Source organism: Hipposideros armiger, unplaced genomic scaffold (genome assembly GCF_001890085.2).
Source record: "Hipposideros armiger isolate ML-2016 unplaced genomic scaffold, ASM189008v1 scaffold_62, whole genome shotgun sequence".
In the NCBI taxonomy this organism is placed as follows: Eukaryota; Metazoa; Chordata; class Mammalia; order Chiroptera; family Hipposideridae; genus Hipposideros; species Hipposideros armiger.
The window spans coordinates 1,003,252-1,028,809 of NW_017731412.1; the positions used below are offsets into that span (position 1 = coordinate 1,003,252).

Sequence of the window (25,558 nt, forward strand, 5' to 3'; positions counted from 1 at the left end):
GTCTTTTGAGACTGACTTCTTTTGCTTAGCATAATTTCAAGGTTTATCCATATTGTAGCACATATTACTACTTCATTACTTTTTAAGGCTGAATAATATTCTATTGTATGGATTTGCCCCATTTTATGCATTCATTCATCAGCTGATGGATATTTAGGTTGTTTCCATTTGGGGCTATTATGAATAGTGCTGGTAGTACATTAACAGATATGCCAATTTTTAACATTTTGCCACTTCTACTTTTTAAATCACTCTCTCATTCTCTCCCTCTCTCTCTCTCCATATATATATATAGTATATATATTATATATACTATATATATATAGTATATATAATATATATACGCACACACACATTTATTATGAGATGGACTACAGATTTAAAATTTCGACAAAGTTTTCTTTTTTTGTTATTGATAACAGAAATGCACAAATTAATGAGTCCTGCTCCTCTAGTCTAGTCTTTCAATATTCAGAACATCAAATCACTGTGCTTTGACATTCAAAGATGACAGCATGTCGCTGCAAAGCATACAACTCCCAATGGCTTTGCAAACGCTCATTGTAAATACCGTTAATGTGCTGCTCAGCATCCTTCAGATGCTGATGGCACGAGGTGTGGTGCCCTGCAGAGGCCTCACCTGTCTCCGGTCGGCCTGCAGTGGTGGCGGCGGGGGCCGAGCACAGTCCCGGTAGAGCATCCTCAGCCGTTCACACTGCACCTCCACAACTGCCAGTCGCTCTCCTGGAGGGAGATACATCGAGTACGTGTAAATAAGTCCTGCAAGCCCAAGAGGGCTCCGACTCTTCAGGAGGAGGGTCAAAGCAGTAAAATGCTTATGGATATTATTCACCGTCTTACGAAATGGCAGCTACCCTGAGACATCTTTGTCTGCGACACTGAGCTCAGCAGCGCAGCAATGTGGCCAAGTGCGTGGGATCTGGGGCTGGACTGCCTAGACTCAGAATCTGGCTCCATTACTCAGTATCTGCCGTCTCACTTCCAACATGGGGGTAACAGTAGTGCTTATGCCTCACCGAATGGTTGTGAAGATGAGATTAAATAACACAAGGAGAGGCCTTAGCTAAGTCCCTTGCACAAGGCAAACACTCAAACAAAAGCTATTATTATCATCTAATAAATGAAGGCTATTACTACCATCCAAATTGATTTTTTTTAAATCTAATACTGAGCGTCATCCATTTCTCCATCCGGAAGGATGCTGGTATTAAGGGAGAATATAGCTTCCATGCCTTCCAGCGCTTTGGCGAAAGCTCAGATGCACGGCCTTCTGGCCAAGCGTCTGATTTCACATTACTGGAGTGATCATTGTATCCCTGAGGGTTGCAGCTTTCTATAAGTTTGCCGTGGCCGAACCAAGGAAGAAGGCATATGCAGATTTCTACAGAAATTATGATTCCATGAAAGGTTTTGAGGAAATGAGGAAGGCTGGTATCTTTCAGGGTGCCAAGTGATTTCAGAGTGTAAAGAACTTCTTTGCGCTGATTGCCATGGAAGTTTGTCACTGATCTGTGTTCCTGAACTAGGAAACACAGATATTTGGGCTAAGGAATAGTTTCAACTGATAAATAAACAATCAACAAATATTGTGGGGGGGGGGAAAGTCTAATACCTATTGAAAATTCCTACGAGCAAGGCACAGTGCTAGATGTTGGAGGATATAAAGATACATGAGCTGAAGTCCCCAACCTGGGAGGACAGAGAAGACACGCACATGCATACACATATATAATAAAGAACACGGTACAAGGCTGTGGTGTGTTATTACGTGATATAAAGCACAAACACGGGAGCAAATGAGTGAGTGATGACTTCATTCCAGAATCCAGAAAGGCTTAAAGGAGACAGCATTAAAGTAGATCTTAGAGGGCTGGCCGAGTGGCTCAGTTGGTTAAGAGCTCGCTCAAGAGTCTGAGCTCTGAGCAACAGCGGTTCGAGTCCTGGCCCGAGCTGAGCAGCCGCTGAGCTGCCAACAGGTAGCAGGATGGCTCAGCTAAAAAAAAATAAAATAAAATAAAATAAAATAATAAAGTAGATCTTAGAAAAGATCGGATTTCAATAACTACAGAAGAGGGTTCTGGGTGGCTTGGCACTATGAAAATAGTCTAGAATAGTCGAGTCAGATGTTTCAGGAGTACCTCACATGACACACAAAAATTAATTTGAATGAATCCAAGATCTAAAAAAATCTATAGTTAAAATTATAAAACTCTTAGAAGAAAATATATGTGTAAGTTTTCATGACTGTAGATTAGGCGATGGTTTCTTCGATACGACACCAAAAGCACAAGCAATGAATGAAAGAAAACTAGATAAATTGGGCTTCACAATAATGACAAACTTTTGTGTTTCAAAGTACACTTTTGAGAAAGTGAAAAGACAACCCACAGAATGGGAGAACATATTTATAAGTCATACTGATCAGAGACTGGTATATCTAGAATATATAAAGAAATGTTATAATTCAAGAACAAAAGACACATAATCCAATTAAAAATGGGCAAGGAATTCGAATAAACATTTCTCTGAAGAAAATATACAAATGGCCAAAAAATACAGGGAAAAGATGCTCAACATTAGTTATTAGGAAAATGCAAATCAAAACTACAATGAGATACCATTTCACACCGAATGGGATAGCTATAATTAAAAGGACAGACAATACACTGGCTAAGATGCGGAATAAATGGGACACTCATACACTGTTGGTGGGAATGGAAAATGGTGCAGCCACTTTGGAAAACAGTTCCTCAAAAAAGGGAGCAGTTTCTCAAAAGTTAAACACACACGATAAGACCCAACAATTCCACTCCCATATACACGCAACAGAATTGAAAACATATGTCCACACAAAAACTTGTATATGAGTGTATATAGCAGCATTATTCATAACATCCAAAAAGCACCAATAACACAAGTATTCATAAATCGATCAATGGATAAATAAAATGTGGTCCATCCATATACTGGAATGTTATTCAGCCATAAAAAATAATGAACTACCAATACCTGCTACCACATGGATGAAACTTGAAAACACGGCGCTAAATGAAAAAAAAAAAAAAGACACAAAAGGCCACACACTGTATGATTCCATTATATGAAATGTCCAGAACAGGCACATCCAGAGAGACAGAAGGTAGATTGGTGGTTACCAGGGGCTGGGGGAAGGAGGGTAATGGGGAATAGCTGCTTAATGGATACGGAGGTATTTTTTCTATGGATGGACGTGGAAATGTTCTGGAATCATATACTAGTGATGGCTGTACAACTCTAAATACATGAAAACCCACAGAATTATGCACTTTGAAATGGTAAACTGTATGGTACGTAAATCATTTATACCTCAATCAAAAAAAGATGTATTAGGAGGAGCAAAATGTAGCCCAATCAAAGTAAAGCAGAGTTTGTTTAGGACGGTTTAGCACGGAAGATTTATTAGCAAGGAAGGTTGACAACAAACCTACAACTAGACACCTGATACAATGACGTGGATTAGGAGGCGACAGGACAGATGAGGCAGGGACAGAACAAAGTCAGAGTGGGGGGCAGGAGTGAGGTCAGGCCACAAGGTGTGTGCCCGCTGTCCTTGCCTTGCACCTGGGAGGGCACCAGTCCAGACCTGAGCTTCCCAATGGACAAATCAGAGGAAAACGATTCAGTTACAGGATTCGTGGCGTCCATTACGCAAACGTAAACTAACCAGGCATAAAAAGCCTCGCTGTTTTTGACAAACACTTCGCAATTATTTTTGTTAAAATGACCTAAAAGTCATGGTGCTCTTTCAATGCAGACAGGTGGAATCACACCAAATAAGGGAACAGTCATTCTTATGGAGGATGGGAGTGGGGCTAACCTGAGGCGTGTTTGCCGCAAGGTGGGTTGAATTAATTCAGAGGAGATTTTATAGGCTCTAGTGTGAGAATAAAAAGCTCCTACACTCCAAATTCAAGAAAGAAAAGACCAATTGTACTTTTGCCATAGTGACAAGTACCCGCCAGAACCAGCTGTAAACTCATTCTAATCCATAAATGACAACTTCAAGGTAACTATGCTTAAGGGAAAGCCAGCCTCTCGGTGACAGCTCCATGCCCTTGACAACCAGCCATTCAAATCGGGACTTCAGGAAAGTAACTGTGATGACAATGTGAAAAGACAAGATGCAAGAAAGTCAAGTTCGGAGAATAATGCAGATGTCTAAACAGGAGATGAAACGTACCTGAGTTCAGGAGTTGGTAGGGGAAATGGGCAGAAAGGGATAAATTTCAGGAGCATTTCAAAGGAAGAATCGGATATGGCAACTAACTGAATGTAGAAAGACAGGGAGGGGTATCATATTAAACTCAGTGTCTGAGTGTCAAAAATAGTCTGAGTATCACCTAACACAGGGAAGTCGGAAAGGAGGGCTTATTCAGAGTAAATAACGACTATGCTTTAGAAATCGGTGTATTCATGGGCTGGGGTCCTTCTAAGAGAAACAGCCGCCAGGCCTGGATCTCGGGATAGACTGGTCACAGCAGAAGGCGTGACAGCACAGGAGAAGGCAGTCAGAGCAGGGGAGTCAGGGCAAAGCTGGGAGCGCTGTTGCAAGTGACTTCTGACATCACAACTGTCCTGGCCCACCCTCAACTTACGATTCTGACTTTTGGATAGAGCATGGAAAGCATATTAAACACGCTTCCCAGAGACTCTTAGGGACTTTCAAAGTCTGAGGAAAAACTCTGGCTCAGAATGTGTATATTTAGGAAGAAGGGCGAAGAGGAAAGAGCTGAATCTGAGAGCTTCTGGCTTCTGTAAGAATATAAAATAAAATTGAGGGCTTTTTTGGGTTTATAGTCTATACGCCTTTTCTGCAGTTTCAAAATCTGTTTCCTATGCTATTACAACCAAGGGATCAAGTTAAGCTCTCAGGAATATTTCTTCATGGGAAAGAGCTCTGTAGTGCTATCTTCCTAGACCAAATGGAATTAGATACTTTTCCCCCTTGGATTAGAGAAGCTATAAAATTTAGATATGAGGGAGTTAGCATTACAATGGCCAAACCTGCTGCTTAATTCATCCTAGTTGAAGTAAAATAGAAAAAAATTCAATGAATTATTTTTTTCATTTTAGAGAATCAATATATTACTGCCTGTAAATTTTAAAACATTTTCGTATATGAAATAAAAAATATGAACACATTAAAATTAAAAGTCAAAGAACTTTCTCTTCTACCCACTACCTGAATCTTATTTATTAAACATCCTTTCTTCTCAGCACAGTCTAGAAGGCTGTAGGCTGTAAGAACCCACTGCTGGGTTACAAAGTAACCCAGATGCAGCCTTTTTTTGTTTTTTGTTTTTGTTTTAAACAGGTAAATGACTGATGAGTCAGCAACTTTATATTTTACTTTAAACCTCACAGCTCTTTCTGGTAACCTAATAAGTGAGTTATTAAGGACTTTTAAACTTGACATAGGACACTATTTTAGAATATAAATCAATGTGTATAAGCTTATAGTCTTCCCTTTTGTAGCAATTAATAAGTACATCCCACATGTTTCTTTCCAACTCTTTGTTACCATAGTTCTTTTCCACTAGGAGAAAAGGGTTAAGTGGGTTATTATCAAAACCATTTGAGATCACTGCTCTAAGGTCCTACAATTTCTAGTCTATACATTAAATACCAAAGTTAATTTCACAAATTAAGACCTTTTTATTTTATAAAATGTATAAAAAAGAATACTCAAAAAGACTCCTATAGAAAAGCAAGTGATTATTAATTCAGCAAATTATATGCTTGTTAAAATGAGTCAAAAATGTCATAAATGCAACCTAAGACAAGTATATGAAAAAAGCAGAGGCAGGGAACTCAGGATCTATCACAGGCACAAAACCAAATTACGGGCAGAAGTTTAGCCACGAGTAATTTCACCCGAGAAGTCTAGCAAACTCCTTTTCCTCTGTTCTTTTTCACTACTGTTAGGGTCTCTCTGAGGTTTATTAACAGTCCTGGCTCCACAGCACTATGCTCATAGAAAGAGATTTGAGAAGTAAAACAGATATAGAATGAAGACAAAAATCAAACACAAACCAACAGAAATCACTACCACGTGAAAAAGGACAAAAATTTAAGGACAGAAACAAGAATAAAGAGTTACTGAAAAAGCAAACAGCATAAGATATAGTAAATAATATAATTTTAAAAAGATACAACTAACACCATTAAGGAAGTTAAAGATATTTCTTCCTTATAGTTTATGAAAATGCTGGTACTAGAAATTGGAGGAATGCTAATCTAATTGTGAACAATTTCATTTAGGGTCCAATTGTATCCTTGGGGACAAAGCATAAATTTTCACTTAAAAACAACCAGGCCAACTACCAATTTACAAGAAATTTGAGGACAAAAGGACATATTAAATGACACCATAGGAATACAATTGGCAAAATCCAGCCTGTGGGAAACCTTTCAACAAATAAATTGCAAGGGAAAAAAAATTACTGAGGGGAATCTACATTTTGATAGAAATTTAAAAGACATAGTAATGAATTAAAATGTATAAACTTTATTTGGATCCTGATTCAAATAAACAAACGTAAAAACAAGTATGACTATGAGAAAATTAGAAAGTTGTACCACTGACTAGATAGTTAATAATATTAAAGAATACTATTAAATTTTTAGATGTGATAATGGTATTGTGGCTATTTTTCTTTTGAGTCCTTATTCTTTAGAGACTAAAATATTTATGGATAAAATAATATCTAAAAATCTGCTTAAAAATAATCCAGGAGGGTACAGGCATGGATGAAACTGGATTGGCTATGAGTTGATAACCGTTGAAACTGGATGATGGAAACGTAGGGTTCATTATACTAGTCTTCCTATTTTTATATTTGTTTAACCTTTTTCATAAACACACACACACACACACACACACGTATCGATGTTAGTGCAAACTCTTGACTTTGAATTCAAATGTAGCCAATGACAACAATCCAAATATATGCAGCCCCAAGGACAGTTCATAAATAGTTCTAACAGGGAAATCAAGGCAATGAATTAATATGAATGGAGAAAAAAAACAAACACCCTGACATGGTCCTAAGTTAAATTGAAAAATGTTGATGTCCTACTTGCTATATACTGAATGAAAGCCTTTTATTTCTAGATCTGGGACGCAAGTGAGCTGTGATAAGTGTTGTCTGTAGAGCTCGGCTGTTTGACGGGCGTGTGTATGAAAACTGTTAACATTCATTATCAAATTGTAAGTGCGCTGACGGGACTCAATAAGATGAGGTGGTAAGGAAAGTAACAGGTAGGTACTCACCAGCACTGCATTCCTGGGCTACTAGGTTAAGAACTTCAACAGCGGCTGGACACTGTTGTATGAATTCTTCACAAAACAAGCTGTCTTCTAAAAGCTGGGCCATGACCAGGCACGCTCTTAATGTTAAAAGATTTACAATATTTCAAAGTCATCAATGTTCATTCTCTAAAAAGTCAACTGTGAAAAACATTTCAATCAATTTTGTCCCCTAATTTACAACAAGGTTCAAACTCCCCCTTCCTCTTGCTTTTTTGTTCCGAGCTGAATTGGTTTGGAAATATATATAACTTGTCTTTTTCCATGCAGTAACTGCTGACACTGCATGGAGAATCAGAAAAGAGAAAAACGGTCGCCATCGCCACTCAATGGAGACACGAAGTGCCAGATGAGAAATCAGCTTTGCACGGGGTCCCTTACAAGCTTTTCCTAAACTGCTCCATGGGCAATATTAGTGCTCTGGGAACAAGAGGAACCCAAATGCTTGGAAAAATCTGTCTTTTTCTGATTCACTCACCTGATTCAAAATACATATGAGAACCTTCTGATAAGTCCCATTATCAAGAGAAATGTGTTACTGTTGTTTAATGGTAAATAACTGTATTTGCAGGGAAAGACTGCTATTTTTCTTTCCAACGCCAATACTTGTGAGCATTCCCTAGCTTTCTCGTTACCAGGCTGGACAGTGGTGGATTAGATGCGTACTAAGGTGGCCTGAACATTTAAAAAAGGCAGCATGACGGAGGAATTCCCGTGATATAACAAAGTGCTTTTAACAAATCAAATCAGTGGAGCCTTATGCATGCCTTCCAGATATCACATTTTGATTATTTTCTTAGGACAATAGCTAAACTTTATTCCAAAGTGCAGAAACTGGGACTGCAAAAAAAATTGCAGAAATGGGGAAATGCAACAAAAACTGTAGTACACATGAAACGAGAGAATGGCTTCTGTTACTCATCTAGGCATGAACTTCACACTGGGACCCCACTGAGCCCTGAGTAGAGAGGCCCACCACGTACCCCTGCTTCGGTGGCCTGCACCACCTCAGGGGGTCTTTGGAGGGTGCTCACCTTGTCCTTATTTCAGCCAGGAGCCGAACGACTGCCATCACAGGAGCTGAGCCATCTCCTGTTGCAGGAAGTGAGGTGTGAATGGAGAGACTGCCCTCCTGAGGAAGCAGCATGGACTGGACCGCCTGGACTACCTTCTCGGTAATGGACAATTTATGGAGGGGCAACGCCTGAGGGCAGAGGGTTAAATTCAAGCCATTAGTTTATAAGACAGGAGGGGATGATTGTTGTCTGGAGTTCTCAAAATTTCAGTTAAAAAACATCAAATCACCACAGAGAAAACTGCAAGCTAGACCAAAATAGTTAAAAATACAACACAACGGAATATTTCTAACAAAAGAATTGAATTTTGACATCTAGATGAAAATTTCCATACGAAGGTTACTATTAAATAATTGTCCCAGTATATACATACACACAAGTAAAACTTAAGATAACCAAACACCTGTGTTTCTGTACTGGGCACGTGCATATCATTCATTACAGTACTGTTACCACTGGCAGTGACACTTTATGTTGTGTTTAAAAATCACCTTACCTCTGATCTTGGCACACAGAGTCTAGACAATGGAATAGTCAGCGTGTCTGATGCTTGAGAAGTCTTTCTACAGTCTATGGGTGGGAATCTGACGGTAGCTATACCTTCCTGCTCGTTGATAGAAGCCACGACTCCGATGCTTCCTGATATTCCTCTACCTAAAACCTAGAGACACAGGTGGATTAGCGCTACCTGACACAGACAGTGCAAGTGAGTATCTGATGTGACAAGTGAGAAGAGAAAAATTTACAGCTGTCCTTATCAGCATTACAGTAATAGTTTATTATCATGCAGATCCCGAGCCCTGAACGTGAGTTAAAATAGGTCCTCAAGCCCTATGTCAAGGTGATTACAACATGATTTAATCTCCAACTTTCAATTCTGAAATACTGCCAATATTAATGACACCACAGGACACATGTCTTACAGATAACACTATACAGTATTGTTCTAGTATTTGAATAATCTGTATCATAGTGTGGATCAGAATTCATGAGTTTCTCATCTGCCTTATTTAGCTTGAAGGAACAAGGAGTTTTGTCCAACCGGGCAGACAATACTTGTTTTACAGATCACTGATTAATCAATGGATGCTTCCAAACGGGGGAAGAAATGACTTGGGAGCTGGCGGCTGGTTACCTGCACCTCGGACCCTATCTTGATCGTCTCTTTGAAGCCTCCAAGTGCACACAGTGCGGCGACGGCCTGGCGGGCGATTCTCTGAAGTTTGGCGAGTTTTCTGCCACTACTGCTCCCATTTTCCAGAATGCTTTCTGCATATTTCCCCAATTGTGGAATGTACATCAGTGCACGAGACAGAACCTAAATATAAGAAGCAGCCCGTGTAGGAGGAGTTAAAGCTTTGGTCATTTTGGTACTGAGGGTGATGGGGTGTCTACAACAGTGCCCCAAGTCCCATGGAATGAAGCATCTCTGGATATGGGAGGGACAGAATTACTGTCAGGCACGGCCACTGACATTCCCGCCTTATTTGCCTTAGGCAATTGGACAGAACTGGAAATACACAACCTCAAAATATGGGAGAATCAAACACTGTGTTAATAAAACCCCTAAAAGAAAGCAAAAACTTATCTGAAGGAAAACCATCACAGCATACTGCCTACACCCCAACACCCGATCACCTTTGAAGAATGACTATGGGGAAGGGGAAGCGATGACAGGAAACTGGACTATTGTTTGTTTTATACTAATGAATTCCTGACAGAGCACTCAGGAAGTGTTCAATCACAGAGGCCTCCCTAGGACTTAGTAAGTACTCGTCACACATCCAATAAACCAAGGTGCGTGATTTCCTAATGTCGGCACCAGCCAAACCCAAGCAAGGAGGAGAAACGAGGGGCGCCGTTCTTTCCCTGAGACTACCGTCCTGTCTTCTGCAAAATCAGAACTGGCAGCAACAGGAGATGCCAGGGAGCAGAGCTGAAACTAGTCAACCCAAGCAAACTCCAGGGAAAAACAGGTAACCAGTGTAACTGGCCATTTTGGAAAATCTCTCTTCACTAAAACGTTCCATGCGAGGCATGATTCCAAAAGAACACTAACTTCCTTCTTGCTCTCTCAGTTAAGCAGTAAACACTGTACTAACCTTTTCTGCCGTTGTGGTCCATATTTGAGCGGCATTTGACTCGGGCGCCATTAGCAAGCTATGAAGCAAGGCGATCACTTCCGCGGCCATGCTGTTGGCCACGTGCCCACTGATGAAGGGTCTGACCGGGTCGGTCCTGCAAGTGTCGAAGGGGAAACTGTCAGGGCCCAGCAATGGCTAAGAATGCAGAGAACTGGCTTTTAGGGTTAGAATCCCACAGAAACATTTTCTATTTGTACAAGAAGTAGACTTCGTTGACTGAGAAAAAGAGAAGCTAAATTATCATTAGGAAGAAATCGCTTCTCTCATATTCTTTCTGGGAACTAAAGAATCCTCTGAGGCAATGGGCCTCCAACTTTGGATTGCGTAAGCCATCGGGATGCGAGGAACGACACCACGCTGCATTTAGCCTGGCTCGCAAGCGCAGAACACCCTGCACCAACTTCCAGAGGCAACATTCACTCATGGTTTCCATGCTTAGAAAGGAGTTCATGTGTACAGGTGGGAGGGTGGGGCGTATTGTTCGGAAGAAATAAAGACGGCCAAGACCAGAGTTCACTAATACTCAAAAATAACTGTAGCTGGTGTCCTGGTAGTGGTCCTGCTCAGAAAAGCAATCCTCCTGCTACAGATGTCCACACTCAGCCAGAGGTGCCTCCCTATTTGTTCATCACGACCCCAAATGAACCCCAAACGGGCATTTTAAGCCCTCAGTCTTCATTTCCAGCAGTTCAAGGGGGCGACATAAAATGGAAACCCGAAAGACAAACCCATTACAAAGTAAATCTGAGAAGGGTGTGGATAGGTTCTACCTTGCACAAGGTTTTTACCTTGCAAGTTCCGAGTTCCTCTCTCGGCAAATGGAGGTTTGGGCAGTTTTCTTTTTGTCTCCGGTGGACAGTCCGCTCACAGTCTCTGGGTTGACTGATTCTACAGGGGGCCCGATGCTGACGATGAGGCCTGACTGTGCCCACTTGGTTGCTTTTCGGAGAGCAGCTGCGGCCTCTTCGGTGATTACTTCACAGCAGCCACCCTGGAGGGCAGTTTGAAGACATTCTCGACATTCATTTCACTCTTAGCACTACACTTTGTAAAACCTGTTTCCCCCAATTACCAAAGCAATCCAGGCTCATTTTTAACAATTCAAATATTATTATATGTAGGAAGTGAAATTCCCATAAACATCCTATGTCCTCACCCAGTCACAGATAACTGTGGGTCCTCTCGATTTTTTTTCCATGCAAATTCTGACATACATAATCATGAATCACACTACACACAACTTTTCAATTTATTTTTACCAGTTATCAACATATCATGGATGTGTTTCTATATCGATATATACAGATCTAGCTGACTCCTTTTTATAGTTGTACAGTATTTCATTGTATGAATATAACAATTTTCTTGAAAATTTTATTGTTAAAATTTTTTTAAGTTGAGGTATAATTGACATGTGACAATTTCTTTAACCGACCCCCTATTTAAGGGTACACAGGTTCCACTGTTTTGTTTTTTACAAACAGAACTGTGAAGAACATAGCTGTCTCTGGATACTTGAGAATGCCTTTTTACCATCACCTTGACAATAACAGATATTAGCAACTTTTTCTAAGAGAATTTTTATAAGAGTTTATTTGAGCCAAAACCGATGACAGTTGCCAGGAAGCAAGATCTCAAATGTTTCTTAGCACTCTTTCTTAACTTAATCTGTCTGACAGGTGAAAAATGACATATTACTGTTGCTTTTATTCCTTTCCTTCATTTATCTATTGTGTAATTTGTGAGCCTGGGCATATTTTTATGTTTTGATGGGCTATTTGTCTTTATTTCTTATTATCTATTATTATTCTTGTAACCGACTTTCAGCTATTATCACTTTTAAAGTATTTTTAGGCTGTAAACATTTTTAACAGGGCTAAGAAGAAATTTCTAGGTCAAAAACCAAGAGTTCTCTTTTACATTTTAACATTAATGCCAAATTGATTTTGACTAGTGTTCTTGAAAATGGCCTCAGTTAAGCCACTGACTTCAATTTCCTACCCTGCCTCTTTGTAGGAACTTGAATTAAGAAAAAAAAAAAAATTCTCGTGAAAACCTGAACGAATCATGGCAAATGCTCTTCCACCGTGGGTCTTGTCAGAGCAGGTTTCTCTATATTAGGCTTACCTTGGTCATGTCTCGATCCATTTTCACGACTTTCTCCATGTTGGCACCAGTACCAAGTCGGAAGGGCCGTCCTTCTGAGCTACTAAAAAGGGAAGGCAGAGAGAGACAACGATCTTAAAGGCCCATCACAGGTGGGGGCTGCATGCCATGAGGCAAGCCAGTAACAGTTACATGCTACAACAGGCTTTTAAAATCCGCAGAACGCTCAATTTTTCCACAAAGGAAATAATTTATTATTGCTTAATTATAGCACTTTCAGGGATCAAAACAACAGCTGTTTTTAGAGTTTAATGATAATTAAAAACCTTCGTGAAAATGATGTCAAACTCAAGGGCTGAGCGAAACTGAGAGTCTGAATCTATAATAAAGGGAAAGGCAGGCCCACACGAGGCACTCAGTATGTGATCTAAATCCCAAAGTGAGGGGACTGTAACAACAACAGGGATTTGACGCCTTGGTATGAATGACTAGATCTTCCTTTCTAATAGCTCAGCTCCCTCTGCCACCAAATTTGTACTAGGACCTTTTGCACTGCCCAGGAATGTTTCTTGGGGATTTCTCCATCTGCACACTGACCTGCCCTGACCCTGCTTAGTTGATGCCAGTCGCCCATTAGTGCTTTCAGTTGCCGTGACGGCAGACAAGGGACCCAATGATGGGGATGACACCACCATCAAATCATTTGTTTGAAGAGAGGACTCTTTCACCTGAGGCATAAAGACCTGCTCTAAACTCTGTCTTCTGTGGCAGGCCGTCCCGTTGAACTGGAGCCCACTAACAGCACCCCCGTAAGTTTGTAACCATCGGACAGTAAGTACATATTTTTATTTCCTTGTTGAGCAATCATACCATTCATACTTCAGTGAATGAAAGCTTTAAAAAAGTTTCTCTGTCTCCACCTCACAGTCCAGGGTATCCTTAAATTTACTGACGGCCTTCGGCCGCCAGTAATACCATTTGAATCATTCCTTCTCATGGCCCAAGGCACACTGCAGACTCTCATCAAACACAAACAGTACATTCTCAACAGGGCTTTCGCTCTCTGGTGGGTTTGCAGATTTGGTGCTGAGCTGTGGATAGAGGCCTGCATCTGTGGCTCAGCTCAGCCTCAGTTTCTCCTCGGGTGACAGCAGGAATGGTAGTAACCATGATTATGCCTTAGGGTTGCTAAGAGGGCTGAGACAGCTGATGTGCATAAGGGACCTGCTCAGCACCGTGCCTGCGACAGGGAGGTGCTTGCTGGCTGACATGTAACTATTACAATCATCGTCACCTTAGTAATGGTTGGAGAACTTCATGGGACGATTGGTCTTCCCGCTTGTGGATGAAGATAGAGAGCTTGCCATCCACTGCTTCACTCTCTTCTCCGGGATCTTTATCTCCTTTTAAGGAATTCTTGGGACTGGTTTTCGTCAATGTGGTATCAGGTTCGGAAGCGGTTGGAGAAAGAACTGTCTGACATCCTTTTGGCAAACAGAAAAATGGCAAGGTTGTCTGTGTAGGGAAAACTGGTTTGGAAACCTCCTTTCCTCGCTCCCTCTCTGCCCCTCTGTCCCTTCTCCCTACTCCGTCGCTTGTCACAGAAAGCATGGCTGGCTCTGGGGACAAGTGAAAGTTCAGTCTGACGATCCCCAGGGAGTGGGCGCCTTAGTGCCACCTTCCCGTCCAAAGCGGCTCACCTGGGACCACGTAATCTGCCAGCTTTGCTAAGAGCAGCGAGGCGATCTTCGATGCCGGGTCGCTGGGGTCCTCCTGCTCGCTGTTGAGGGAGGGGACAGAGTAGCTCCACGGAGGGAGCTCCACGTTCCCACAGTCCTCCACGCTCATGAGCGGGAGCGCCGCCCGGCACAGCTGGAGGATGATAAGGACCAGCTTTGGAGATGGGCGCTGGTCGAGCAGCAGGGACAGCAGTTTGGACACACAGGCCGGCTGGCTCAGGATGGCTTTACCTATGTGGCTCCTAGAGAAGAAGGAAGAAGAGGTTCACCACGCTGGGCACGCTGAGCTACAGAAACGGCAGCAAGCGCTCCCTAGATGAGGTTACGCAAACTGACGACGTCAGGTTCATGAGGGAGACACGGGTTTGGCACTATGTTTTGATGAAGGAGAATAAAGGTTTTTTGCAATTATCTGATGGAAGCTCACGATTGACCAATAACACTTAAAAAGAAAGATTTGGGGATATTTTCTGATTGCCGATGTTTACTTCCTTGAGATCCTGTAGTCCTGCATGATTCACAGGGCAGGCACCAAGACTGAGAAACCCAGGCTCGGGCCCTTACAGCTTAGCCTTGTACTCCTTGTAAGGAGTGCTTCAAGGCCAAACATATCACAGGGCATTGCACTGGCCTCAGCAGTCTGGGCTCCATCATAGCTGAACCTGCGACATTTCACTAAGAAGAAAGCATATAGTCCAGCGGAAGCCACACAACAAGCAGGCTTGTGTGGACAGGCTTTCGTGGGCCTCGTGGCTCACACATGATTCGGATTAAACCTCCACAGAACATCTTTTAAAGACACAGCATGAGAAAGCGAGTTCAGTATAGGTCCTGACTGATTATGCTTTAATCTTGCCATAATGAGGGTAAGGATTTTTGGGGATTGAATACAAATGCACTGGCCGTGAACAGCTAGCAGATGTTACTAGTAATGTACTAAAGCAAATGAGAGTATTTTATGATGTAGATATTCACTTAAATAACCCTCCCATTTTGGAACTAAATTCTATTTTTCAGTGACTTTATTCTCTACTATTTTTCCTTTTTCTTTAAAAAACATTTTTTTTAATTTTTTAATTTTTTATTTATTGATTCTTAGTTTCAAGTGTACAGAACAAGGTAATAGTTAGACATTTCATCCCTCACAAAGTGATAACCTCCCTCCCCCAATCTACTACTTTTCCTGAGGCAGGAACATACCAGAGCAGCCTAGGCATTTAGATGTTTCAAAAGTCAACCACTGCCCAAAGGAACCCCAATCGTTCATGAAAGCCACCCGCTCCCACAGCTCCAGCTGGGCCTGCCGTACCTCGAGAGGTCATTGAGGAGACTGAGGACATCCTGGAGAGCGTCGTTGCCAGCAGCCTGGTTGCCACAGCACTCAGTCGCTCGGGCAAGGTGGTTAGTGAGGAGGCTGGACACCTGACGGGCCAGGCCTGAGTGCACTGCCTCTGTGGAGCCGCCTTCAGAGTTAAAGAGAAAGGCTGGTGAAAACCCGGGGAAGCCGTGGCGAGCCTGCAGGCGTGGCCAGCCCTCCCTCTCGGCCTCCCTGTATTGAAGCCCTCCCCTTGCCCCATTTCTCTTTAACTTGTTCAGTATTTCATTAGCCACCCAATTAGTGTCTCCTCGTTAGATAACATCTGCACATCAAAAAGGTAACAGTAACTTGGAAAATGATTCAGTGTTGGGGAAAGACACTATTCTTAATTAATACAACATAATTAATCCATACAAAACCAAGGAACATACTAGGATTGACAGGGAAAAATCACCATTTGACTGTCTGTGATGGAAAACATTTTAGTTTTTCACTCACACCCCACCTCTTCTCAAACACAATAAAAGAGCTGTTTGGATCGTTCCATTTTCACTGTAGTTCCAGAGCCCCCCGCCCCGTCCCTCCCAGCATCTCTTGTGAAAGCCACAAAAACTATTTGTCATTTCCTGAATGTCCCATGGTCTCTTGGATCCCTGTGTCTACACACGCTGTTTATTCTGCTTGGAAGTCTTCATCATCCTTCAAGAGTCACTGACATGTCCCCTTCTTTGGGGAGCTTTGCCTGGTCCCTAGCACGGCTGGTCTATAGAAACCTCTATGTCCCGCGGCACTTTGTATGCATCTTGATGATGGCATTGATGACACTGTAATTATATGTTCATTGGTCTATTTCCCCTACTCGACCATATTCCTTAAGAGGAAGAGCAATGTCTTATTCATCTTGTGCCTGGCTCTCAAGACAATAAAAAGCATGGTGAATGAATAAACAGATAAACAAGCTATCTAGTATGCAGACCTGGAATATTATGGAGAAATGATCCTTGAAGTACACTTTTAACATTGGATACTTTTAAAAATTCAGTTGGGAAATAGCACCTTGAAAAGCACAACTAAAAAACCATTTCATAAAAACATTTATTTGGAGACTGTTAGCAGTGTTGACAAGAAGGAAACGAAAATCTGTTTCCTGGGGTTACTGTACTCCTTAAGTCATGGTTATCCTTCCTGCCCACTCCAGCTTTATTGAGGTATGATTGCTAAATAAAAATTGTATCTACTTAGATTGCACAATGTGACTTTTTAAAAAGGTGGACAATGTGATTTAACACATACATACATCATGAAATGACTACATCAAGTTAGTTACCACAGCCATCATCTCACATAGTTGCCTTTCTTTCTGTGTGTGGTAAAAATACTTAGGATTTACTCTTGCAGCAACTTTCAAGTATACAATAAAGTATTACTAGCCATGATCACCGTGCTGTACATTAGATCCCAGGACATTTTCAGCTGAGAACTGCAAGTTTGTCCTTGGCCAACATCTCCCCATTTCCCCCTCCCCCTGAAAACCACTGTTCTCCTCTCTGTTTCTGAGTTTGGCTTTTTTAGATTCCACATATAAGTGAGATCATGCAGTGTCTGTCCTTCTGTGTCTGGCTTATTTCACGTAGCAGCATGTCCTCCAGGTTAGGCTATTGTTTAATGTCACAGTGTAGCTATAAATTTTCGTAGACCCATGCTGATGAAGAGGCTCTCACGAAATCATTAATTGATTAAACCCACTGATTCTGTAGTTTAACACAGCCTTTTGTTCCCCCATCAAGCACAAATAATAAACAGAAGAAATCAGCGAGTGCTAGAGAGGAATCCTGCTTCTTACCTTCTTCTTTTTCCCACTCCACACAGCGGTTGGCAAGCACCTGGAAGGCTGCCCAGGCCATGGTCGCCACCTTCTGCTTCTTGGTCTGCTTCTCGCTGGAGCTGGACTCGGTCTGACTGCTCAGGCTACACAGTCGGTCCATGAGCTGAACAAGACCACTGCGTACCAGGCACTTCTCTTCACTCCTGGGCCAGACGGAGAGGGGGTATGGAGTCAACATAACTGACTGGCCCTCAGGAACCTCTCATGTAAGACTCAGGTTATCAAAGGGACATAAAGCACGTGGGTATAGTCCTCTGTCTACAACTTAGGATGCTACCATGTATAACTGAACATAATAATATTTTTTTAGACTGAGGATTTCCTTCACAAATAAGGAGCTTCACATTCTGGTTTGTGCACACAGAACAGCTAAGTAAAAATTGATGGAATTGCCATGTAGAAAATAGGTATATTTTTATCATAAGGGGATTCAAAGAATGACTTCATAAGTGCTTGATATCTTCAAACTATTAATCAAGTGATTGAGAGGAAATAAACACGCATATGCAAACCATTTTTGCCAAATATGTAAGTAATTTCCTAGGGACCCTTTTCTTTCCTTCAAACCTCTCCATTCTGACAATGTAATGGGATCTCCAACGGCCACTTTTGATCACGTAGGAACTCAACAAGAAGGAATTTACATAGTAACTTCAGGTGTCAGGAGGCAAGCTCATTTAATCAGAGTGATAATGTCAAAGGATAATCAAAGCAAACAAATCCAACTTTTAAATTAAAAATATATTTAATCAACCACACTGTGGTGTAACTTACAAACAATAAAAAGCACGTCCTTGCTTACCTGGTATAAGGTATGGTACACAGGAGCCCGATGCTATTTGCACATGCAATAGGGTACCGTGCACACAAAGACACAACAGAAGTCATGGTCTCGCCGAAGGCTTCCTGAACCTGCTCGACCATCCCGCCACAGGTCAGTTCTTCAATCCTATGAAACAGAAGCAAAACTCAGGCTTCTCAACCATGTCAAGAACAGTGACAGTGAGCAGGAGCATTCTTCTGGGGAACCCAAGCATGTCTAGATGAATCCAGGATGGAAGGGACCTCAGAGATCACTGGCGTTTCCCAAACTGCAGGACCACAGGAGACGGCTGGCCAGGATTTCTCAGTGTGCCTCAAGGACAATGCCCACACTCAGGCAAGGCTGGGAAACCCCAGGTTAGGTAAAGTGAACAGGGCTCCCCATTGCAGGACTACTCAGAACCTTCTCAAGTTCAGTCCACAGCATCTCTAAGAGCAAGAGAGTGGTACCCAACATTTCCCAAGCTTATTGAATAATGAAACCATTTTTTGCAGACACATCTACAGTATCCCATTGAATACCGTAAATGCAATTGTACTAATGAGAAAACCAAGGCCCAACTAGATTAGCTAAGTGTCATTTTCAAGTTCACACTCCGATTATTAACAGAGCATGAGAATCTATCAACAGTTGATAGGAAATAAGACTTTCCCAACATAAAAACACCACTCAAGGTAGATTTATAGCAATAATTATTAGTTGAGAATTGGAACCACCCAGATTTATCTACAAAGATTTGCAACATAATATGTTTATAATAGCAAAAAATAAATAAGTAAAAACTAAGGTTTAAAAGTAAGGAACTGGCTTAATGAAAAGTTCAGGAATGTGATACAACTACTAAAAACACTATGATATCTGTGGTTAGAATAAAGACGGGATACACTAAAATGTTAATACGTTTTACCCTAAGAGATTGCATTTGCAGGTGGTTTTTATTTTATGCTTCAGGATTTTCTGCATGTTTTCAAATGTTGGCTATCTGACATTAGTAATTGAGGAGGAAAGGACAGTGCTGCCAGTGTACGGGGACATTCCTCTGGAAGTGAGCTGTGGTGGTATTAGTGTTCTCACTAGGCCTATGGGTGCCCCTGTGGTTGGGGGGCATGTGCCTGCTCTGGCCAGTGGGCCAGAGCTGACAGCTTTGGGGACGGCAGTCTCCTCCTCTATCCTGGCCTCTGGGGTTACCATGAGCCAAGACGGACCTGCGTTGGGCCTGGACAAGAACAAACATTTTGTTTTTTGAAGCCACTGAGATTTTAGAGTTATTTGTTTCCAAAGAATAACCTGGTCTCTCCTGATGGACACAGACATTTCTCAAGATATTCGCATTAGCTCTTAAATGGCATGGTTCCCTCCAGCCACTGCCCGCAGCTCACTGGCCAGAATTCCTCAGAGAGGTGCCAGGAGGCACAGGACGCCTCCAGCGATTCCAGTACAGGACTTGTAGGAAAATGCCTTTTCTCTTTCTATCTGAGGTTCTTTGAAGCCCCGTGGGAAACTGGTACAGAAAAAATTCCTCACCAATAAGTTATAAAACCTTCTTCAAAGTCAGTATCTACAATTACGTTTTTAGAAATTGATCCAGTAAAAATAAGCACAAGAGTATACAAAAATGTAGGTATAAGGATGTTGACCAAATCACTATTGTTAATGCAAAAACAAAACAGAAAAAAGGAAGGAAAAGCAGAAGGGGTTTAGAAAGACCAAGGAAAGAATGAACCTGTGTGGCCATCAGGAAGGGGGAGAGTTAAATAAAATATAGCCATCCATACAATGGAGGTCCATGAAGTTTAAAAACTATAATATAAAGCGGGTCTATCTATATGTACTGACAGGAAAAAATAGAGACATCCAAGACATACAGAGCAAAACAACTCAGATTACAGTAAGGCATGTATAATATAATCTGAATTAAGTAAAAAAAATAAATCACACATCACACTTATGTGTACAAAGAATTAAATAGATATTTATGTACGTGTAGTTGACACAACAAGCTCTTAATGAACAGGATGGAATTTAGGAAGGAAAGCGCAATAAAGAGACTTATGTTCTGTTAATATATGCTGAGTTCTTTACAAAATCATGCACTACTTCTATAAAAATAAAAATGTAATATTTTAGGGGAAGCCATTAGCAAATACCCCTGCCTGTGATTTGGCCGCAGGAACGATCCTCGGGAGGGCTTTTGCCCATTCCAGGCAGGGCAGCGTGAACTAACAGAAACTGACCTGGGCCCCCCCTGAAGGACCATGGTCACCGGCCCCACGAGGTGCGTCACGCCCCCGACACGCACGGCAGCCGTCAGTAGCTCCCGCATGTGCATCAGGGCCTGCTTGCGCGTGGTTCCCCGCCGCCACCTCGTCTGCGCAGCCAACAGGAAGCTGCTGCTGGACACCTGAAAGGCACAAGAAGGAAGTCACTTGACTCCTGCCACCTATCCCAGGGCCCCTCGTGCCGTCAGGCAGGTGCTACTCATCTGCAGTTGCCAAAACGTGACCTACAGCTTGGTCAGGGTTGGTGCCGATGAAAGCGAACAGCTGCCCCAGCAGGACGCTGTAGGTGGGCTTGTCCCTGCTGTCCTCGATGGCCAGTGACTGCAGGAGCGTGAAGGAACTGCTGCGGTGGCTGGTCACGTGGCGCCGCCTACGAAAAAAACGAGACCCTCAGGGAGTGTGTGGTGGTGAAGAGCCTTCCGCGGCAGGCGGGAATCCCTGGCCGTCGTCAGCTGCTTACCTCTGATTTGCTCTAGTAAATTCCAAATCTTCATTACCGATCATTTCCAGGTCAGAAGGAGCAGACATGCTGCGAAGAAAAACCGGCTGCCGCACAGCAGGAGATATCACCTTTGTTTCAGAAGCTGATTTACAAGCTGGATCAGAAAGGAATAAAAGGGTTCACATATCTATTTGTAAGGGCAGCAGCAACAGCTAACCATGGACCTACCAAATGCTCTAATTACGAGTACCTTTGCTTTCTGTGAGTTCAGCCACAGGACCAGCTAGCAGAGCACGCTGATGACTTTTAGGCCAAATTTTTTTTTAAACCTAAGATATTAGGTTAAAAATGACCTTAACTTGAAAAACTGGTATCTTTTTATCAAATGGGGTTTCTAAAGAAAGGCTGAAAATTCATCTAATTTCATAAACTATCAATGTTCACTTTAAGCATTCTAAAAAGCAAGAGAGGACAGAGAAAGTAATTTCTAGAAGCAAAATTTCTCAATCCAAATAAATTCAGACCCATTTTTTTTCAGAAATGGCTTTTGTTCCCCCTTTAATCCTAGATTTATTTAGCTGACTTACTGCCAACTGGTGACATCTCTGCTTTGATCACACTTGGTGTGATTAAGCATCACGCTTGAGCTAGAATCTGAACAGTACATCCTGTAAGATATACTGCTTAACCCCATCCAGGGAAATCGTTGTTTATAAAAGAACACTTCAATGGAAGAAGACAAAACAACATGTAAAGATCAGCTGAGATTCAAAGACGTTAAGAAAGTGGAGAAGGGGTCATCATTTTTTAATCTATCTTAAGAACGGTTAGACAGCTTCAATCTAAAAAACATGATTTTTGAAGATGATGTTCTCTCTCAGGAAACTACTGGTTCATCATCTCTGATACCAAGAGCCTCTTGGAAGGCACCACCGGCCTTAGCGAGTGGTTACGTCTTTATATGGGACCTTTAATTTACCAAGGGCTCATGTGGTCAGGGATGTGGTGTAGCAGACCATTGTGGTATGTGACCACACCACATACTTTCCCTGATGTCCTCAGGAGGGGTGGCTGATCGCCAGGGTCAGAAAGCTGGGAGTCAGCCTAGACTTCTCCCCCAAGTGAAAGGAGCCCTGGGTGATCGGCTGGGGTGCAAGTGAGTTTGCTTGCTCGACAGTGTCCACTGGGCAGTGGTCCAGATAACAGGGAGTTTTCATTTAAGAACATGTTGATTCAACTTGTTCTCTCAGGGGAAGAATTAACACCTGTTACTATGGGCTATGCCCAGTGGTGTGGATCCGGCTTAAGTAAGAATGCCCATTGATTTCACTGAGAAAAGTGCTTTCAGGCTAAGAGTTAAAATGTGACCAGGAAAACAATTAATAGTGGAAATTCATGCTAGAAGCTTCCACCTAATTACTAAAGATGAAATGCAAACTCAGCATCAAGTAAAGAGGAAAATATGATGCATTACAAGATTCCCAGTGTGGACTATATAATTACATATGTTACTACGAAAATGACAAACCATCAACTAAAAACAAGGGGCCAGGAATTATAAAAGTACATGTCACTGGGCTCCTAAGATGCTCCCAAGAAAAAAGGAAGGAGGTACCCCTCATGCCTGGGTGACTCACAAGACACCACATGAATTCAATGAAAAGCATTTTTTGGGTGGAAAAAGTAAAAGGCAAAATAAAAAATGGTGAAATTTCCCTTTTCTTCCTTTTTGGGAATACAGAGAGTGATTTTTTTTTTTAAAGTAGCTGATGTGTATTTTATGAACAGGCTAGCACAGACAGCCTGTGCAGGGCTGGCTTGGAGCAGTACCCGGTGTTTCCGCAGGGGTCCCCGAGATGCTTCTGGTGAGGCCGGACTGGGCCGCAATAGTGACGTGCAGCAAGAGCTCAGCTCGGTTCATTAAACTCTTCACTAACGTCTTCGTTTTAGCCAGTGGGTGTGAGGGTTTCTGAATAAGAGAATTCACTTCTTGTAGGAACTTCTCCCTATAAAGAAAGACTGATGTGCATTTAGTTGTTCTCTAGTTTACCGAAACCAAAGTATTCTTAATTACAAACAGTATGAGAAGATAGAGGGGGAACTAAACAAAAGTCACCTGATGAATATTGCTCACCTCCCTCTTTCCCCATCTGAGGGGAGCAGTGTTATAAACTCTGGCCAGTTTTAGGGCTTTTTTGCCCCATTTCAAATGCTTAGATGCTAACTTTTGAAGGGTAAAATCAATATTTCCAAGTTACCAAATGAGTTCTAACTCTAAAATATTGGGTTGTCGGAAAAGTCATGACGCATTTTTGCAACGAAAAACACAGAAAAAAATATGTCATGACTTTTCTGACAACCCAATATTTAGTGAATGCACAATATTTTTAAAATCTCTGTTAAGACACTAGATCTTCACATCTTGTTTTGAGCATCATGGTAATAAATTAGCTTTACATAGTTATTAACATCACTAACCTCAGTGATAGGACCATGTTTTCAAGATCATTTCCATCAAAGGAGACTTCCTTCATTGAACACAAAAGTTCTAGTTCTTTCATTTTGCTCTAAAGAAGGAAAAATCAAGAAAAGATGGTATGCAGGATCTGCAAAAACTGAGTTTTACTGTGCATGTTAAAAGGAATTTCAGGGAAAAAAAACACCACCTTTGGTCCACATTTCTATGCCAGAAGCACATTTGTAAGTTACTATTTGATATTTTAATGATTAAAGATGGCATTGACCACTTTTGGGGGGTTTCTTCAGTTCTTGTGACTCTGCCTCTTATTTGTTTGTTCAAGCTTCAAAGTAAAATTTGATAACAATGGTAACTTCTGTATAAAACTATTAATCAGTTGAAAAACAACTTAATGAGTGATTAATTGTATTATTGACAAGTTGACCTAATCCATTTTATTTAACCCTTTTAAAGAATGGGTACATGTTGGGGTGTGCAACATGTTAAGAAGTGACATTTTATCTACACACACACACACACACACACACACACACACACGCTTATATACCTTTGCACCATAAATAGCAACGCCCCAGTGAGAAATCATACAACGTGCTCACCTCATTAAAATGGTAATCATAGAAGAAAGGCATGTTATTTTCCAGTTTCCCCTGCACGGCCTCATCAACCTCACTTTGCCATTTTTGTTCCAATTCTGCAACACTCTAACAGATACATTAAAATGTAAAACAGTGTGATAATAGATGCAGAATAAAAACAAGTGCAATCTATAAATTCCGAAATCTTTTTAGTAGTGATAATTTTTTAAAATGCAGATCACTTTGAGACGTCATTAAATTTCTAGGAAAGAAATGATTTCCAACAGTTAGAAGAGAAATCTCAATGGAATAGCTTTCACTTACCTGCAGCTGTCTCTCCATGGCATTGAGTTTCTTAAAGGTCTCTCCCATGATTTTACACAATAAATCATATTCCTCAGCATGTTCTTCTTGATACTGGAAATTTATAAGGGACTGCAGTGCATCAACCAAATTCAAGTGCTTAATAACACATGATACCACCATTTCCTCCATCACGTCAGGCTGAATTACTTCTCTGTGGTCACAATGAAAACTAGTCAGGTATATGCCATGCTCTCATCTTACCAGTACTGTATTTTACAGGTTAAAGAACACAGGCTTTGATTTAAATACATTAAATATTCACCATGCCTTCTTTATTACAATAAAGAGGCATGAACATTATATGATGGTGTTCATATCAAGTTGATAATATATTTAACTGATAAAAACAAACATTGGCTGATAAAACTGAAAATTAAAGACACTTCCTTTTCCATGACTTGTATATTTTGAGTTATAGTCATATTAGAGCTGGCAGAGTTCTACGGCTAAAAAACATCTTTGGCACTATTTATCTGCCAATTATTTTCATGCAGTTTACATTTGTGGTATTTCATGCGTATGGATGTTGAGCTGAAAACAATGGTGCTTCTTTCTGTATTTTTTCATTTTAAATTTCATCTATTTATATTTTTCCCTCTGAAATGGCTCATCTTGCCTCAGCAGGCAGAGCAGAGGCCTGAAAAATAGACTTCACTTTAAGCAAGAATACCACAAAGACATTTGAAACTGCAAGACTTCACGTTCTAGAGTAAAGACCCCTCGCCATTTCTCTAGGCGTCAAAAATAAAGAAATGTCTCTAGACCAGTGGTTCTCAACCTGTGGGTTGCGACCCCTTTGGGGGTCGAACGACCCTTTCCCAGGGGTCGCCTAAGACCATCGGAAAACAAAAAGATATTTACATTACGATTCGTAACAGTAGCAAAATTACAGTTATAGAGTAGCAACGAAAATAATGTTATGGTTGGGGGTCACCACAACATGAGGAACTGTAT

General features: G+C 41.4%; 1 protein-coding gene across 1 annotated transcript in view; it reads right to left on the reverse strand.

The window, feature by feature from the left end:
* HECTD4 (HECT domain E3 ubiquitin protein ligase 4) overlaps window positions 1-25,558 on the reverse strand; it is a 143,560-nt gene that overhangs the window by 55,008 nt on the left and 62,994 nt on the right. Inside the window, exons 26-45 of the mRNA XM_019641571.1 lie at window positions 24,563-24,755; window positions 24,260-24,364; window positions 23,660-23,748; window positions 23,012-23,187; window positions 21,200-21,335; window positions 20,968-21,109; window positions 20,695-20,861; window positions 18,440-18,586; window positions 17,596-17,780; window positions 15,744-15,897; window positions 14,396-14,676; window positions 13,990-14,179; window positions 12,717-12,798; window positions 11,378-11,580; window positions 10,548-10,683; window positions 9,581-9,763; window positions 8,942-9,106; window positions 8,404-8,573; window positions 7,334-7,449; window positions 641-744 (exon numbers count right to left, since the gene is read on the reverse strand). Of these exons, the coding sequence (XP_019497116.1) occupies window positions 641-744; window positions 7,334-7,449; window positions 8,404-8,573; window positions 8,942-9,106; window positions 9,581-9,763; window positions 10,548-10,683; window positions 11,378-11,580; window positions 12,717-12,798; window positions 13,990-14,179; window positions 14,396-14,676; window positions 15,744-15,897; window positions 17,596-17,780; window positions 18,440-18,586; window positions 20,695-20,861; window positions 20,968-21,109; window positions 21,200-21,335; window positions 23,012-23,187; window positions 23,660-23,748; window positions 24,260-24,364; window positions 24,563-24,755 (3,124 nt within the window). The remainder of the gene's footprint in view (window positions 1-640; window positions 745-7,333; window positions 7,450-8,403; window positions 8,574-8,941; window positions 9,107-9,580; window positions 9,764-10,547; window positions 10,684-11,377; window positions 11,581-12,716; window positions 12,799-13,989; window positions 14,180-14,395; window positions 14,677-15,743; window positions 15,898-17,595; window positions 17,781-18,439; window positions 18,587-20,694; window positions 20,862-20,967; window positions 21,110-21,199; window positions 21,336-23,011; window positions 23,188-23,659; window positions 23,749-24,259; window positions 24,365-24,562; window positions 24,756-25,558) is intronic.